Source organism: Bos grunniens, chromosome 23 (genome assembly GCF_055505025.1).
Source record: "Bos grunniens cultivar Pamir isolate PY7600 chromosome 23, Bosgru_T2T1.0, whole genome shotgun sequence".
Lineage (NCBI taxonomy): Eukaryota > Metazoa > Chordata > Mammalia > Artiodactyla > Bovidae > Bos > Bos grunniens.
In genome coordinates this window covers 30,051,517-30,067,393 of record NC_141187.1, presented here as the reverse complement: position 1 = coordinate 30,067,393, position 15,877 = coordinate 30,051,517, and the positions used below count along the sequence as shown (strand labels likewise).

The 15,877-nt window shown below is 44.3% G+C and overlaps 1 protein-coding gene and 1 long non-coding RNA gene across 3 annotated transcripts in view; both read left to right on the top strand.

The window, feature by feature from the left end:
- The window catches only part of LOC147347156 (uncharacterized), a 6,220-nt gene extending 2,119 nt beyond the window's left edge, over window positions 1-4,101 (top strand). Inside the window, exons 2-3 of the long non-coding RNA XR_015152178.1 lie at window positions 2,809-2,876; window positions 3,981-4,101. This is a non-coding gene — a long non-coding RNA (uncharacterized LOC147347156). The remainder of the gene's footprint in view (window positions 1-2,808; window positions 2,877-3,980) is intronic.
- The window catches only part of LOC147347155 (BOLA class I histocompatibility antigen, alpha chain BL3-7-like), a 22,524-nt gene extending 6,647 nt beyond the window's left edge, over window positions 1-15,877 (top strand). For both annotated transcript variants that reach the window (XM_086369598.1, XM_086369599.1), the window contains 4 exons: window positions 8,795-9,070; window positions 9,188-9,292; window positions 9,711-9,742; window positions 15,099-15,877. In XM_086369598.1, coding sequence (XP_086225724.1) covers window positions 8,795-9,070; window positions 9,188-9,292; window positions 9,711-9,742; window positions 15,099-15,176 — 491 coding nt within the window. In that variant the 3' untranslated portion in view covers window positions 15,177-15,877. The remainder of the gene's footprint in view (window positions 1-8,794; window positions 9,071-9,187; window positions 9,293-9,710; window positions 9,743-15,098) is intronic.

Sequence of the window (15,877 nt, the reverse complement as noted above, 5' to 3'; positions counted from 1 at the left end):
TAGAAACCGCTGACTCGCATTTCTCGAGGCTGCGCTGCTTCCTGCCCCAGTGAGTGAGGGTTTCTGCTGCTCTGCGTCCTTCTGCTGCTCCAACCTTGGCGTCACCAGTTCTTGGCCTGTAGATGTGCCATCAGGTGTGATACACATTGCTGTCTTTGTAATTTACATTTCCTAACAACATAAGATGTTTAGCATCTTTTCATATACATTTCCATTGTTATATCTTCTAGAAGAGGTGTCTGTTCAGACTTTATTTTTAAAGAGTTATTTTCATTTTGTTGAGTTGAAGACTTCTATGTATATTCTAAAACACGTCCTTTATCAGATATGTGAATTTACAATAATTTCTCCCAGGCTATGGCCTGAGCTCTTTTACTGATCTAACAGTATTCATTAATGAACAGTATACTTTTCTAGAAAGAAAAATGAGAAATTTTTAACTGCAATTGTTTCTGAGTAGAGGACTTGAGTGAATGGGTAATGAGGGGAAGAACATGAATTATTTATTTTTGTATATGCTTGAGTATCTTTTCAATTCTCTTGTGTGCTGGTAAATAATGCTTTCAAAAATTACATGAAAATGCCTTACATTTGTAAACACTTGACGGATCACCCTCAGCTCATACATTAGGATGTACATTCTGATCCTCTAGCTGGGCTGGAGCTTACCACGTGCCGGGGACCAGCCCCGGCTGATCCAGGGTATTCGAAGTGGGGGCAGCGTCGGCAACCTATTTATTTAAATATTTTATCAAAGATATAAAGAGTAATAGAATGAGGATAGCTCAGTAGGAAAATTCAGCAGAGAAAAGAGGCTGAGTAGCTTGGTTTACGCGGGAGATCAATAAAACTTCAAGACAAGAAGTTTGCACCACTTACGTACGCCGCAGGCGTCCTTCCGTTCTCCCGAAGGAGAGGAGACACTGAGGCCTCCCCGGTCGGATCTTAGAAGCCCAGGCATAATTAGCAAGCATGGCGAGTTCCGCGCTCCAGATGGAGACTCAGCCAGAATTTGAGAGAGAGAGCGACATGGGGAGACCAAGTTTCAGTGAACAAGGCCCGCACTTTATTTTCCAAAGTAGTTTTTATACCTTAAGTTGTGCATAGAGGATAATGGGGGAAGGGGTGGAATCATGCAAGGACAGCAGCTCCTGGTCCTAATCGGAGCCAGGCTTTCAAACTTATCATATGCAAAAGTTCAGGTGAATTACATCATCTTCTGGCCAGGAGGCCTGTTAACATTTTAAGAAACTTGTCTTTCTCTAAAGGTGATTATTCCAAAGTCAGGCACCAGCCTCCAAAAAAGCACTGGACAAAGCTGCATTCCTATACGGCAAAGGTGAGGTGGGCTCAATCAAGAAAAGAATTAACTCAAGGGTCCAAGGTTACAAACATTGAGGCTACTACTTACATTTCTATACACCCATTATATCAATCAATACACTGCTAAGGACACAGTAGGTAAGGGGTATGGAGACTTAGCAGCAAACATTGGCCCAATAAGTGAAAAACCCTTCACCAATACAATTTCTAATCAATCTTTTAACTACTCAAAGGAATCTGTGTTTAGACAGTTTAGAACATCTCCTGCCTCTCACAGTTGGGAGGCTCTGAACAATCACATGTGGCTGGAAAAACCTATTCAGGCAGGCTAGAGGACTTCCAAAGGAGTTTGTAGGTTAAACACTGTCACACCCAGGAATTATTAACTGGAACTGTAAGCTAACTCTTTTTTCAGAGAGAGGTAGTGGGGGACAGCCCCCAGTAAAGTCAGAGGTGTAGGTGAAAGCAGAAAGCATAAAGTAGGCAGACTCTGGTTTTGGGGGTAGATGCTCGAGAATTTCCAGGGAGACTCCTGAGGCTTGATCCCGCCTTTGCGTATGCCAAGCCTCCTTCCTCATGACCTTTGCCATGGGTGGAGCTCGCTCCCCGCAACCACGTGTCTGTGTTGTTCTCCTGTTGGACATAAGTCATCTCACAGAAGATCAGCATCAGACAAGGACATCTGAGTGCATGACACAGAGAGACAAAACAAGAACACGACAGCATTCTGTACAAGCTCAGACCAACCAGGCAGCACCGTGCCCCTCACCGTGGACCAAACCTCTCCCTGTGCTGATCCAGAGACCACTGCTTCCTCCCAGTCACAGCTGTATCCTCGCTCTAGTCTGCCCTCCCTATAGCAGAGGCTCACTGAGATGACCAGGCATAGAATTGCCCCCACTTCCTGACCACACCCAATCCAGAGTGAGCCAGTCTCGCATAGACGCTTCTCAAAATCAAAGCCCACATCCTCTATATCAGCGGTCCTCAACTTTTTGGCACCAGGAACTGATTTCATGGAAGACAGTTGTTCCATGGACCAGGGGTGGGAGGAATGGTTTCAGGATGATTCAAGCACAGCATTTTTATTGTACACTTTATTTCTAATATACTGTTGGCACTGATCTGACAGGAGGTACCGGGCCAAGCTCAGAGTTTGGGGACTCCTGGCTGTATGTGTTCTAACACCTTAAAAGGACACTATAGTCCCTCCTGCTGTGTAATCTCCCTCACTGTATCCAGTATAAATCCAACTTGATTGCCCACAGATTTGCTTCTGATGGTCTTTGGCTGAAGAAAATTGAGACATGTTACCTGCTTGCCAAAAATTTTTATGTGTCTCCATTGGAATAGGGGCATATGTTTGTATCCTGTGAGTGTCTGATTGACATAGGAAAGATTTATCTGTTTTGATGGCTTTTAATCTTTGGGTCATAAAACTCTTCATTCCACAAGTGTAAAAATTTCATGTATATTTTTGTCTAGGGGAGAGGAGTCCAAGGGTGAAGGGAAACAGAACTGATGGAATTTGGAGAGAAAGTATAGCAGGAACTGTAAGTAAAAAGTAGTAAGGTGGTGGATTCTAACATTGCATCTTCTGCTTCACAACTTTACAAGTATTTACAAGTCCCACAAAGTTTTGATATCTGTTGTGTTTAACAAACACTTTCTCTTGGGCTAAATGAAGACTTCTGTGTGTCCTTATGTTTACCAAGTTAAGGAAAACACCAAGAGCTCAAAGATTATATCCAGTGATGAGCAGTTTTGAACACTTAAGACCTTAAAGTGATAAACCATGGTTTGGCCCATGTCTGAACACTCTGTTAAAATACACATTAGAGAAACTTTCACAGCATGCTGTATTTTAAAGCTATATCTAAGACCTGCACAGACAAATCCATGACTTCAATATTAAGATTATTTTAATGTGCATCAACCTATGAGTCACACAGTATCTTTTAGGGGAAAGTGGAGTTAATTAACAACATTCTAGATATGCATTGACCAATATGCTAGCTAGTAGGCACCCCACTCCAGTACTCTTGCCTGGAAAATCCCATGGATGGAGAAGCCTGGTAGGCTGCAGTCCATGGGGTCGCAAAGAGTCGGACACGACTGAGCGGCTTCACTTTCACTTTTCACTTTTATGCATTGGAGAAGGAAATGGCATCCCACTCCAGTGTTCTTGCCTGGAGAATCCCAGGGACGGGGGAGCCTGGTGGGCTGCCGTCTTAGCAGCAGCAGCAGCAGCCACATATTGCTATTTAAATTAAATAAAAGTGCTCAGCACAACAGTCACTTTAAGGTGCTAAATAGCCTCATGTAGCTACTGGCTACTTAACTGCACAGCACAGACATAGAAAATTCTTTCACCACAGAATGTTCTGTTGGAATGGACTGCTCTTCATTATTTGTTGGCCTCAGTTCAGCTGCATTAGACCACGTGAGATGAGAGCACCAATAATATTTTTCTTAGACACTATCAGATTTCTGTTTTGGATATGAATACATATTAAGCTGGTGTGTAACAAAGTCAAACTAGGTTATGAGTGTGTCTGGTGCCTTTAGGTACAAACTGTTCCCAGTTCCGAAGGGGAAATACCTGTCCCCCCACCTTCCTTCCCAGACTGATGACACTCTCTGGCATCATTTTCTAGAGGGTGCGTTCTCTCCTAGAGGAGCCCAGGGGCAGAACCCTCAGTTAAGTTTGGGGAGGCACGGAGTCCAGCTCAGGAAAAAGCATTTTCCAAAATGAAGAGGAGGCAAAGGCGGGGATCAGATGGGAGACGCCCTGGTTCATTCAGAACAGCAGTTCTCAGAGTGTGGTCTGTGGAACCCATTGATCTGTGGTCTGTTCAACTGTGGAAAGGGTCACTGAGACCGTTTCATGAGATCCCTGAGGTGAAAGCTACTTTCATAGCATCACTCAGAGATTTGACTTCTCACTATGTTGACATTTGCTTTGATGTATAACAGCAGTAATGGAGACTATGGTAGCAACCTGCACTAGTAATTATTTTCACCAAAACTTTCTTGTAGAAAAAAAGAAAACTAATAATCAGGTTTGCTTTAAAACATCCAGAATGACACATTAAAAATTCTTATCTGTCCTTAATAAACCAAAATGGAAAAAATGTGAAAAAGAATATACATATACAATGTATAAGTCAATCACTTTGCTGTACAGCAGAACTTAATATTATAAATCAAATATCCTTCAATAAAATATATTTTTAAAAATAAAATAAATAAAAATGTTTATGTTTCCTAATCATCATTCTTAAATACACATTTTAAAAGTATATTCTGTGATGACATGGAAAGTACACATTGAGCACTTTTACTACATTTCAAAGTTCTATGGCTCAAGGGAAAACTCTGTGTGAGCTGAACTAACCTCTTTTTCATGGAACATGACTGTTAATTTAAAGAATGAATGACATAGAAAGATCTGTATAATTTAGTGAAACAATGTATTACTTTGTAAAATTCTTATATTAGTACAAGAGATGCTCAATGTGCAAAATAGGCTGATAGATTTTACTGTGACAGAATAGAAAATAGTCAATGATATTGTTTCAGGTCCACTGTGGAAAAAACCTTTGAGAAACTACAACTTGTACAGTTTTAGTTTTGTATCCAAGATGGACATCCACAATTGTCTGAAAAGATTATTAAAAATAATACTCCTACGTATGTGTGGGCTTTTTCACTTTCATAGACTTCAAGCAAAATAATGAACTCAATGCAGACGCAAATTTGAAAATCCAGCGGTCTTCTAGTGAGAGAGACAAGAAAGATACTTGGAAAAAATGTAAAAAGCTCTATGCTTCTCACTACCCTGTTTATTTTGGGAAATAGTCATTCATATTAAATGCATGGGTTATTAATATTATTCTAAATAAACTAACAAAAAGTGTATTATTCATAGTATGGAAAATATGCATAGAAGTGGCCACATAATACTATCCTTGGGGTCCTCACTAATTTGTAAGATTGTGTAGATATTTTAATCAAAATCACAAACAGCCCCAGAGCTAGGATTCGGGGAGAAAGTGAGACAAAGAGTTCTCAGTGCATGAGGGGAATTCAGTTCAGTCGCTCAGTCATGTCCAACTCTTTGTGACCCCATGGACTGCAGCACACCAGGCTTCCCTGTCCATCATCATCTCCTGAATCTTGCTCAAACTTATGTCCACTGAGTTGGTGATACCCTCCAACCATCTCATCCTCTGTCATCCCCTTCTCATCCTGCCTTCAATCTTGCCCAGGTTCTTTTCTAATAAATCAGTTCTTCACGTCAGGTGGCCAAAGTATTGGAGCTTCAGCTTCAGTCCTTCCAATGAATATTCAGGACTGATTTCCTTTAAGATTGACTGGTTTGTTCTCTTTGCAGTCCAAGGGACTCTCAAGAGTCTTTTTCAACACCACACTTCAAAAGCATCAATTCTTTAGCGCTCAGCTTTCTTTGTAGTCCAACTCTCGCATCCATACATGACTACTGGAAAAACCATAGCTTTGATTAGACAGACCTTTGTTAGCAAAGTAATGTTTCTTTTCAATATGCTATCTGGGTTGGTCATAGATTTTCTTCCAAAAAGCAAGCGTCTTTTAATTTCATGGCGGCAGTCATCATCTGCAGTGATTTTGGAGCCCCCCAAAATAAAGTCTTTCACTGTTTCCATTGTTTCCCCATCTATTTGCCATGACGTGATGGGACCAGATGCCATGATCTTAGTTTTCTGAATGTTGAGCTTTAAGCCAACGTTTTCACTCTCCTCTTTCACTTTCATCAAGAGGCGCTTTAGTTCTTCTTCACTTTCTGCCATAAGGGTGGTGTCATCTGCATATCTGAGTTACTGAAATTTCTCTTGGAAATCTTGATTCCAGCTTGTGCTTCATCCAGCCCACCATTTTGCATGATGTACTCTGCATATAAATTAAAAAGCAGGGTGACAATAAAAAGCCTTGACTCACTCCTTTCCCAATTTGGAACCAGTCTGTTGTTTCATGTCCTGGTTCTAGCTGTTGCTTCTTGACCTGCATACAGTTTTCTCAGGAGGCGGGTCAGCCCGTCTGGTATTCCCATCTCTTTAAGAATTTTCCACAGGTTTTGTAATCCACATGGTCAAAGGCTTTGACGTAGTCAATAAAGCAGAAGTAGATATTTTTCTGGAACTCTCTTGCTTTTTCGATGATCCAGAGGATAATGGTAATTTGATCTCTGGCTCCTCTAGCTTTACTAAATCCAGACTGAACATCTGAAAGTTCACAGTTCACGCACTGTTGAAGCCTGGTTTGGAGAATTTTGAGCATTACTTTGCTAGCGTGTGAGATGAGTGCAATTGTACGGTAGTTTGAACATCCTACCTAACAGGATTTGAAATAGCTCAACTGGAATTCCATCACCTCCACTAGCTTTGTTCATAGTGATGCTTTCTAAGGCCCACTTGACTTCACATTCCAGGATGTCTGGCTCTAGGTCAGTGATCACACCATTGTGATTATCTGGGTTGTGAAGATCTTTTTTGTACAGTTCTTCTGTGTATTCTTGCCACCTCTTCTTCATATCTTCTGCTTCTGTTAGGTCCATACTATTTCTGTCCTTAATCGAGCCCATCTTTGCATGAAATGTTCCCTTGGTATCTCTAATTTTCTTGAAGAGATCTCTAGTCTTTCCCATTATGTTGTTTTTCTCTATTTCTTTGCATTGATCACTGAGGAAGGCTTTCTTATCTCTTCTTGCTATTCTTTGGAACTCTGCATTCAGATGCTTATATTTTTCCTTTTCTCCTTTGCTTTTCACTTCTCTTCTTTTCACAGCTATTTGTAAGGCCTCCCCAGACAGCCATTTTGCTTTTTTGCATTTCTTTTCCATGGGGATGGTCTTGATCCCTGTCTCCTGTACAATGTCACAAGCCTCATTCCATAGTTCATCAGGCACTCTATCTATCAGATCTAGGCCTTTAAATCTATTTCTCACTTCCACTGTATAATCATAAGGGATTTGCTTTAGGTCATACAACATTCAGAAAACGAAGATCATGGCATCCTGTCCCATCACTTCATGGGAAATAGATGGGGAAACAGTGGAAACAGTGTCAGACTTTATTTTTCTGGGCTCCAAAATCACTGCAGATGGTGACTGCAGCCATGAAATTAAAAGACGCTTACTCCTTGGAAGGAAAGTTATGACCAACCTAGATAGCATATTCAAAAGCAGAGACATTACTTTGCCAACAAAGGTCCATCTAGTCAAGGCTACGGTTTTTCCAGTGGTCATGTATGGATGTGAGAGTTGGACTGTGAAGAAGCCTGAGCGTGGAAGAATTGATGCTTTTGAACTGTGGTGTTGAGGAAGACTCTTGAGAGTCCCTTGGACTGCAAGAAGATCCAACCAGTCCATTCTGAAGGAGATCAACCCTGGGATTTCTTTGGAGGGAATGATGCTGAAGCTGAAACTCCAGTACTTTGGCCACCTCGTGCAAAGAGTTGACTCATTGGAAAAGACTCTGATGCTGGGAGGGATTGGGGGCAAGAGGAGAAGGGGATGACAGAGGATGAGATGGCTGGATGGCATCACTGACTCGATGGACTTGAGTCTGGGTGAACTCCGGGAGTTGGTGGATGGACCAAGGGAGGCCTGGCGTGCTGCGATTCATGGGGTCGCAAAGAGTCGGACACGACTGAGCGACTGAAATGAACTGAACTGAACTTATCCTAGTCCCTGGAGAAGGCAATGGCACCCCACTCCAGTACTCTTGCCTGGAAAATCCCACCGACGGAGGAGCCTGGTAGGTAGGGGTTGTGAAGAGTTGGACAGGACTGTGCAACTTCACTTTCACTTTTCACTTTCATGCATTGGAGAAGGAAATGGCAACCCACTCCAGTGTTCTTGCCTGGAGAATCCCAGGGACAGGGGAGCCTGGTGGCCTGCCGTCTATGGGGTCACACAGAGTCAGACACGACTGAAGTGACTTAGCAGCCGCAGCATCCTAGTCTCTCGTTCTAGAATTTTCCAAGGACTAATATAGATCATCTTTGATCTCTGTGATGAGGCTGTTATCTAGTTCTTGTGCTGCTTTTTTCAAAACCGTCGTCTTGAATGTTCTGTAGCTCAGAGGGTAAAAAATTTCGTTCTAAGTCTGGATATCTGATGTGCAGCCTGGTGACTATAGTTGATAATAATCCTGTATTATATACTTTAAAATTTATCTTAATCATTCTCATCATCCCTGTCAAACACACACACACATAAGGTAAGTTGATGATTACATTAATTAGCTTCAGAGTGTACATATATATATATAGCAACATGTAGTACACTCTAAATGTGTACTGATTTGTTAAGTATATGTCAGTAAAGCTGGGGAAAAAATCGCTGTCTGTCCTTTCTCAGGATGGTCACATGATGCTGCTTCAATGACCCATGGAGGTAACACACACTGTGAATTTTCTGATTCTTCCTCAGACCCTCCAAAGGCACATGTGACCCATCACCCCATCTCTGACCGTGAGGTCACCCTGAGGTGCTGGGCCCTGGGCTTCTACCCTGAGGAGATCTCACTGACCTGGCAGCACAATGGGGAGGACCAGACCCAGGACATGGAGCTTGTGGAGACCAGGCCTTCAGGGGATGGAACCTTCCAGAAGTGGGCTGCCCTGGTGGTACCTTCTGGAGAGGAGCAGAGATACATGTGCCGTGTGCAGCATGAGGGGCTTCAGGAGCCCCTCACCCTGAGATGGGGTAAGGAGGGGGTCGGAATGGAGCTTCCTCTCAGATAAAGCAGGAGCCCTTCAGGACTCAGTTCAGCAAGGTCAGGACTGAAGCCTGAAGTCTGGGCTCCTTCCCTTTCTTCCACAGAACCTCCTCAGACCCCCTTCCTCACCATGGGCATCATTGTTGGCCTGGTTCTCCTCGTGTCAGCTGTGGTGGCTGGAGCTGTGATCTGGATGAAGACATGCTCGGGTAGGGAAGGGAGGGAGGGCCCTGAGTTTTCTTGTCTCGCTGGGGGTTTCAAGCTCAGGTAGAAGTTTACCTGCCTGGTTACTGAAAAGTACCCTCCACACATGTGTGGAGTCTGGAGCTGATGTTATCACTTGTCTTTTCTAAAACACGTGTGAAAATGAAAGACAAATTCCTAATTCCAGCTGGGGACCAGGTTTCTAGCACTTGAAGGTCAGAAGGGAGGTCCTTGCTGAGAACAGACCTCCAGGAGGGCAGTTGGTCCATTCCTTACATGTCTCCCTTCTCTGTGTTCCTGATCCTAGCATGAGTTTTGACCACAGTTCCAGAAAGTTCTCTGGGGTCCAGGACTAGGGGTTCCTCTAGCATCTTATGACTCAGTCTTCTCCCTGGCCTCTCACATGATATTTTCTTCTCACAGGTGAAAAAGGACAACCTACACGCAGGCTTCAAGTAAGTATGGAGGGGGTGATTCCTGAGACACTTGTGAGAGTGCAGACAGGAGGCCATGGGGGGCTCACTCTCCTCAAAGTGCCTTCTCTTGTTTCTCTTCTGTGGGTTCTGATCACGTCCTGGTCTTGTTCTCCCCCAGGCAGTGACAGTGCCCAGGGCTCTGATGTGTCTCTCACGGTTCCTAAAAGTGAGACCCTGGAGAGTCTAGATTGGGAGAGGGACTGGGGCAGAGGGGACACACTGGGTGGCGGGGGTCTCTGAGCAGGACGTGTGAGCGTGTGGGGGGCTGTGGAAAATGTCAGCCCTTACATGACCGACCTGAACTGCTTCCTGATTCTTTTCTCTCACATTGTGAGACACCTGTCTTGCGGGTGAAAGGTTGTTGCTGAATGACGCAAAGACACTGGGGTTCTTGGCCTCCGGAGGAGAAGAATTCAATCCAGGGTCAGAGACGAGGCTTGATCACTCAGAGCTTTTCTGTAATAAAGTTTTATTAAAGTATAAAGGAGATAGAGAAAGCTTCTGACATAGGCATCAGAAGGGGGCAGAAAGAGTACCCCCTTGCTAGTGTTAGCCATGGAGTTATATACTCTCTAATTAGTTATTACAGTGAATCAAAAGACTGTCTGGAGGTTGTAAAGACCTCACTAGACCTACTCCCATAATTTACACCTTAAGATAACAGGATTAGCCAGAAGGTTTTTTCCAGAGACTATCCTCAAGCAGGATACATGATTATTATATAATCCTAACCAGTCCATTCTAAAAGCGATCAGTCCTGGGTGTTCTTTCAAAGGAATGATGCTGAAGCTGAAACTCCAATACTTTGGCCACCTCATGCGAAGAGTTGACTCATTGGAAAAGACTCTGATGCTGGGAGGGATTGGGGGCAGTAGGAGAAGGGGACTACAGAGGATGAGATGGCTGGATGGCATCACCGACTCGATGGACGTGAGTTTGAGTAGACTTCAGGAGTTGGTGACAGACAGGGAGGCCTGGCATGCTGCAATTCATGGGGTTGCAAAGAGTCAGACACGACTGAGGGACTGAACTGAACTGAAGGGATGTAGAGAGAAAAAAAAGTTTGTCCTTTCCTCCTCCTTGAGAATTCCAGACCCCTCTCTCCTTGGGGACCCCTAGACTTCTTATCAACCTGCCTAGGAAATGACTGTGTCATGGGGACTGAGTGATGCTCGGTCCTGCTTTGTGATGTCAGATCCCCAGACTGCTCTTTCTGCAGCTGCATCTGAATGTGTCTGTGCTCCTATTAGCATAACGTGAGGAGCTGGGGAGACTGGTTACCCCTGCCCACCATGCCCCCTCCCCACCCTGACCTGTGTTCTCCTCCCTGATCCACTGTCCTGTTCCAGCAGAGACGGGGCTGGGCCATGTCTATCCCTGTCTTTGCTTGATATGCACTGAGTAATGGTGTCTTATTTCCTTATTGAAAATAAAATCTGTATATATGAATTTGTTTTTTCTAATTAGTGGCATGAAGGGAGATCAGATAATAAAGGTGAGGATTCCTAAAGTTTGAAAGAGAAAATAAATGGAAACACTGAGAACCTTCCAGATCCATCCACATTTGCTGTGCTGAGTCAGCTGTAAGAGAGACAGGCAGTATATGAGGGGCTGAGTGTGGACAGGGCCTGTGCCCAGTCAGTGATCAGTACATGGTGGGCATGCATTGGACTACCCATGCACTGCCCATGGTCACTCCTGGACTGGGTCCTCTTCTCCATTCCTTTGTACTTGTCCCTTCATTAAACCCTTGTCCCACCAAGGACCTGTGATCATGGACTCAGAAGTCACCTGGGCCTTGTTGTATCTCCAGCACCATGGGCAGGGTGTGTTTCTTAAAAGATCAGCCTAGGCTCAGGCCTTGGTCCAATCCTTAGCTCCTGTCTTTTTTTTTTTTTTTTAACATGTTTATATTTTGCTTTTTTAGTTATTGATTTTTCTTCTCGTTGGTATAATGACTGTTCTTTTTCATGTGTAGAGTCCTTGTCTCATTCTTCTCTGGGTGACCCCATCTCTGACAGTAGCAGGGGTCACTTTGCCTGTCATTGTCCCCACAAGTCTAAGGGGTCCATGCACACAGGATTCTCAGTGGTGTCAAGAGAGAAAATTTCAGAGTCATCCAGCTCTTACACTCCTTTTAGAGATTTTGCTGGATTCTTCTTTCCAACTTTTCTCCAACTTTTTAAAGGAACCACATGCTGAAAGTTGCAAAAGGAGGGACCCAATAGTTTCATATCTTGACTTAATTCTTGCTGGACTTCTCTTTTCTCTGCAGTCTGCCCCCTTTTCTGCCCTTACATCTTCTAAGGCTACTACTGTTGGCTCCCATCTCAACTCATGGATTTAGAAAGCAGAGTCTAATAAAATCACAGAAGGTTGACTACAGGAGCCAGAAGTGAAGGATCTTCCTTTCTGAAGCAACAAAGAGCCTTGTGTGTGGTGTGCAGACTGATTGGTGTGGGAGGGAAGGGAGATCAGCCTTTGTAAGCAAAATGCAGGCAACATTGAGGTCAATGCAAATGGATGTTCTGTTGTAGCTGCCACAAGACAGCATGTGGCCTGAGATCACATTAATAAAGACACTGTATCTAGAATAGTGAAGTGCTTTACATTGACCATTCATTGAACTGATATTTGTTGTGTGCCAGAGACATGACACACTATTTTTGCATCTAGGAGAGTTCAATGAACAACAGACAAACCTTGTCAGCCATGTGCAGTGTGTTCTAGGAGGAAGGGTCAGAGTGTGTACTAGGAGCCTAGTAAGAAGTAAGAAGGGAAGTGTTTCCCTTAGAGGTTGGTTAGTGCTCTGAGGACGGTGACCCAGCATGTAAGTGTGTGGGGACACTAAAGGTGGCTGTGTTACTAGGGTGGACAGTAGGCCTCATTGGGAAAGTGACCATTGAGTAAAGATGTGAAGGACATGAAGGAATGTCCACAAGGATGTTTGGGGGAGGATCTTTCCAGGCAGTGGAGCCTCCAAATGTACAAGGGCAGGAGAGTGTCTGAGTTCAAGGAAGAGTCAGGAGGCAGGTGTGACTGAAGGAGCAAGAAGTTGAAATGAGATCCAATGATGGGCCAGATCCTGTGGGCCTCCAGGATGTTAGAAGGGGGTTGATTTTATCTCAGTAGGATATGAAGTTATAGGATGATTTGAACAGAAGAGGAGCTGGTGTGACTGCTCTCTAGAAGCATCGGTCAGGCTGCTGTGCAGAGTCAGGAGGTAAAGGGCGAGGGAGGCGCAGAGGAGCCTGAGGGAAACAGCGCAGGGTCCAGGGTGGGGATGCTGCTGCTTGTCTGGGGTGTGAGCAGGGAAGATGAGTGAGTGGATTCTTGATCTATTCCGAAAATGCGTTTTACAGCATTTCCTAGTGAATTCAATCTGAGTTATGAGAAAGAATGAAAGAGGATTGCAAAATTTGAGATTTGCAACTAGGCAAGTGGGGCGCCTATTGTGGAAATGAGGGGACTCTCAAAGGAGCATATTTGAGGAGGCATCACCATCAACATTCAGTTCAGGAAAGTGGCAACTGAGTTGGGTTTACGTGAGATGACTTGACTGGAGAAATTAGATGGAAGAGGTTGTTGTTGTTGTTGTTCAGTCACCTAGTCGGGCCCAACTTTTTGTGATCACAAGGACTGCATCACTCCAGGCTTCCCTGTCCCTCACCATCTCCAAAAGTCCACCCAAGTTCATGTCAATTGCATCAATGATGCCATCTTGCCATGTCATCCTATAACATTGTCTTCACCTTCTGCCCTCAATCTGTTCCAGCATCAGGGAGTTTTCCAATGAGTCAGCTGTTCACATCAGATGACCGAAATACTGGAGCTTCAGCTTCAGCATCAGTCCTTCCAATGAATATTCAGGATTGTTTACATTTAAGACTGATCAATTTGATCCTCTTGCTGTCCGAGGGACTCTCAGATGTCTTCTCCATCACCACAGTTTGAAGGCATCAATTCTTTGGTGTTCTGCCTTCTTTTATGGTCCAGCTCTGACAACCATACATGACCACTGGGAAGACCATAGCCTTGACTCTAGGGACCTTTGTTGGCAGAGTCATGTCTCTACTTTTCAACACACTGTCTACGTTTGTCATTGCTTTCCTTCCCAGAAGCAATCATCTTCTGAGTTCATGGCTGCACTCACCATCTGCAGTGATTTTGGAGCCCAAGAAGAGGAAATATGTCTCTATTTCCTCGTTTTCCCCTTTTATTTGCCATGAAGTAATGGTGCCAGATGCCATGATCTTAGTTTTTTCAATATTTAGTTTTCAGCCAGCTCCTTCACTCTCCTCCTTCACCCTCATCATGAGGCTCTTTAGTTCCTCTTCACTTCTGCCATTAGAATGGTATCATCTGCATATCTGAGATTGTTGATAAAATAGGTAACACCATATAAATGATGTTTAGAGCCTTGAGAAGATGTCACAGATGATGGGAGAATTGGCTACAGAAGGGGAAGGACAAGGACTGAACCTTGGACCCCCAGCGCTATGGGAACTGATGAGACCACACACCTGAGCAGACAGCACAGTGCTGACACCACGTCTAGACGGCACATGGAATGGGGTCCTGATCCTCCATGTGCGCAGGAGTCACCTGCACTCCTCTTAGAGACAGACTATCTGGAACAGACATATAACATGGTTGGTACTGATCTTAAGATCTCACATGTAGTAGGGTGTCCAGGATGCCACATGGCTGTGCACCAGCCTTATCAGTAGGGCTCATTCATAAGGAATTTCTGGATTCTGTGCCCAACATTCTGAGATGTGGGTCTGGGAAGAGTCCTGAGTATTGTGTAACAATCTCTACAAGCAGTGCTGAGGTTCACGCAGACTGGGATCCACTGACGTTAGTGATCAGAGAATGATCAAGGTGGGGAGGAGTCTTAAACACACAGTTAAATGTTTTTCCTGAGAGGAAAGAGACAAAACATTTGGTGGGCATTACATGTTGTTTCTGCCATGTGCTATCACTAGGTGGAGTGATTATCAGCTCAGCATAAAGTCTCTGAGTTGCTGACTTCTAAATCTTCTCCACACACACAGAAGAGGTAATTATGTGACATGGTGCAATTGTCAGATAAATCTATGGTGGTAATTATTTTGCAGTACAGAAGTGTATCAAATCAACAACTGTACTCCATAAACTGATTCAGTATTGTATGTCAATCATAATAAAGCAGAAGGAAAAGTCTTTGAATCCTTGATGTCTGAGATTTTCCTTACATGGTATTCTTACTTAGTTCTGTGCGGGGGGAAAAAGGATTTCAACTTGTTCTAAATGGAACAGAGAGAGACAGACTTGTGGTTTTGTTTTATTTCAGAGAAAGCCTCAGAACAGCCCTGAGGCTACACAGCCGGGAACAGAATCAACGATTCCACCCGGGTCAGGTCCCACATAAGAACGCCTGCCCTGCAGGCGGGCACAGACACCACTGTTCACAGCACTGTCAGCCCTGATGCCGAACAATGGACCCTGCGGCTAGACCTGTTGTCTCTGCTGCTCCTGACACCTGGACAACACACTGCCACCTCCGCCATGTGTGCCAAAGCACTCAGCCCAGTTCAGCCTCTGTGTCACCGTGTCCTGAGTCAGAGTCCAGCATGTGGTCACCTGCCTGGTGGAGCCTCGGGCTCTTTCAACCTGCAGGAATGTTTGGAAATAAGGTTTTCTGTCTTATGGAGGAAGGTGGGCTCTGTCTACTACCAAGATTGTCAAATGTGGTGGTGGTTTAGTGCACTAAGTCATGTCTGACTCTTGTGACCCCACTGACAATAGCCTCCCAGGCTCTTCGGTCCATGGGATTCTCCAGGCAAGAATACTGGAGTGGGTTGCCATTTCCTTCTCCAGGGAATGTTCCCGACCCAGGAATCAAACCTGGGTCTCCTGCATTGCAGGTAGACTACTGACTGAACGATCAGGGAAGCCCTAACTTGGGAGAAGATACAGAATCGGGGGTTGGATAAGAAGGGTGAAGGAGGAGAAAGAAAGACGAATTTCAATTTTTGGAGCAGTGATCTAGATCAGAACTTAATCTACTACCTTGTAGCCAGTCTGATTGGATGAATGAGTAAGTGACTAATAAATGACATCTTTCAGCTT